The 2238-nt window shown below is 40.6% G+C and overlaps 1 protein-coding gene across 1 annotated transcript; it reads right to left on the bottom strand.

Moving 5' to 3' along the window:
• Window positions 1–1039: 1039 nt before the first annotated feature.
• Window positions 1040–1323, bottom strand: FIBRA_09221 (uncharacterized protein; the record flags this gene model as incomplete). The annotated part of the gene is made up of 2 exons (XM_012321541.1): window positions 1040–1126; window positions 1183–1323. 2 exons carry the CDS (start codon window positions 1321–1323, stop codon window positions 1040–1042), a joined length of 228 nt encoding a protein of 75 aa, XP_012176931.1.
• Between the last annotated feature and the right edge of the window lie 915 nt (window positions 1324–2238).

Genomic DNA, 2238 nt, shown 5'->3' on the forward strand with positions numbered 1-2238 from the left:
ACTAACCACCCTTCTAGTAATAGATCTGCAAAGATGCCATCCATTATAGCTTGGAAAGTTGCCAGGGAATTTGTCATTCCAAAAAATATGACTGCTGGTTCGAATAATTCTTGTGGAGTGATGAATACCCCCTTCTATTTGTTGCCTTCTTTGATGTGTACATTATTGTATCCTGCGCATAGGTCGAGTTTGGTGAACATGGTTGGTTTGGCAGAAGCAACATGATCTAATAGATCTTCTACTCATAGGATAGGATAGGCATTTTTGATGGTAGCATCATTGAGTTTCCTATAATCTTGACATGGATGTAGATCTCCTGATTCCTTATTGACAAAGAAGAATGGTGATGCCATGGGAGACTTTGATGGACGAATATATCCTTTCTGCAGGTTTTCCTTGATAAAGGTATCCAACTCCTTGAGTTTCGCAGGTGATAGCAGGCAAATGTTTCCTTGTTGAGGTTTAAAGTTGGCCTCTAAGTCAATCGCATGATCTCAAGGCTTTTGTTCTGGTAGACATTTGGCTGTATTTTTGTTAAATACAGAGAGGAAAGCGTTCAAGTATTCTGGGATGTTCCTAGCAATGGCTTTGATTGCTCGTAGGAGTTGATCCCAATAAAAACAAATTTGTCCTGTGATCCAATTGATTACAGGATTGAAGTGTTTGAACCATGAAAGCCCTAGGATGATGGGATTTCTATCCAATAATGTCACATAGGCTTCTATTTTCATTGGCTGCCCAGATAAGGATATAGTGAAGAAGACTTTGTGTTTGATGGCTGCGGCTTTATTTGGTGAGCCATTGACATCAAACACCAGTCTGGGTATGATGCTCTGGTGTTGGAGACTGTGATTTTGAGCAAACTGGATGTCAATATAATTCTCCATTGCTCCTGTGTCAAGCAATGCCTTAGTTGTGACAGTTTTGGCATAGGTTTTCAGTATGCAGGGCAAATAAATAGATTTATAAGCTAGTCTTGCCTGATATAAATAATCCCTAGTGCCATTACTTTGACTTGACATCATGGTGGTCAAAGATTTCAAAAATCCTTCTCAGAGGAAATAGCTTGAATATATTCTTTGGCTATCCCTTCCTCGTCAAAGGAGTCCTTGATTTCATCCTTATCCTGAGTGGATGTGTCATGAGATTCAATCGCTCTGATGCAGTTGTTTGGGCATTGACAACTTTGGTGTCCGGGTTTGTGACATCTGAAACATAACTTCTTCTCCATATGTTCTTGGTGATCTTTGTCTGACAGTCATCTGATCCGTTGATTGTTAGATGATGCTTCCTTAGAAGATCCCTCCCTGGTTTCAATTGCATGGTTGCAATATATAAATTTGTTGTGACTGAAGGAGCGACTGGATGAAGGCATGAATAGAGGTTTATCACCAAAGATATCAATGATAGATTGGCAGATGGATTGAATGCTGTTGAGATATCCTACAGCTGTGGTCAGCAATGGGGGTTGGGCAGCAATCTTGATTAGGAGAGCAGGAGGAATAAGACATTGGAGTTCTTGAATTTTTCCTAATTTGTTTAACCCACTGGCCTGTAGTAGAGGTCAAAGAGTAGTGACAGATTGAAAACTGTTCTCCCCACACTTTGCCCATGTACATTTGCTGATTTAATTTAATACTGCCTGGGTGTCATCTTCTACTCCAAAGGTCTGAATGAAGGACTTCCTGAATTTAGCCCAACTAGGCAATCCTTTGGGTCGTGCATCGTCAGAGTTGGATATGGGTTCTTCTGTATCAGTGATGATTGTGTGAACAAAGAATTGGGCCGGTCCCTTGATGTATGACAGGGCACACTGGACTTTGTCTTTGTTGGTCTGAATCTTCTTGGGATTTCCAGCAAAGTACAGGTGAAAGCAAAACTTGGCCCAAAATGCTGTGGTCCCTTCACCATCAATCGGAAACTATCATCAGTAGTCTACCAACTAAAATTACTGCCCAAATGGAAGATTCATCTGGTATTTCATGCAGGTTTACTCTACCCTTTTTTGGAAACAATGATGCACAGGAAGAACTATCTCCAACCACCACTGGAACTGTTACAGCTTGGAGGGGGGTTTTCTCTTTTTTCCTAACTATTTGTCGTTGACCCAGTACTATACAACTGATCCTATCACTTGATGTGTTTCATCAACATCAAGCGTTTCATATCTATCACCTGCCACCTATCTCCTGTCTTACCTCTATCATGTTTCATATCTATCATGTTTTGTTTCCATCA

The sequence above is a fragment of the Fibroporia radiculosa genome (genome assembly GCF_000313525.1).
Source record: "Fibroporia radiculosa TFFH 294 genomic supercontigs, scaffold15544, whole genome shotgun sequence".
NCBI classification, from domain to species: Eukaryota; Fungi; Basidiomycota; class Agaricomycetes; order Polyporales; family Fibroporiaceae; genus Fibroporia; species Fibroporia radiculosa.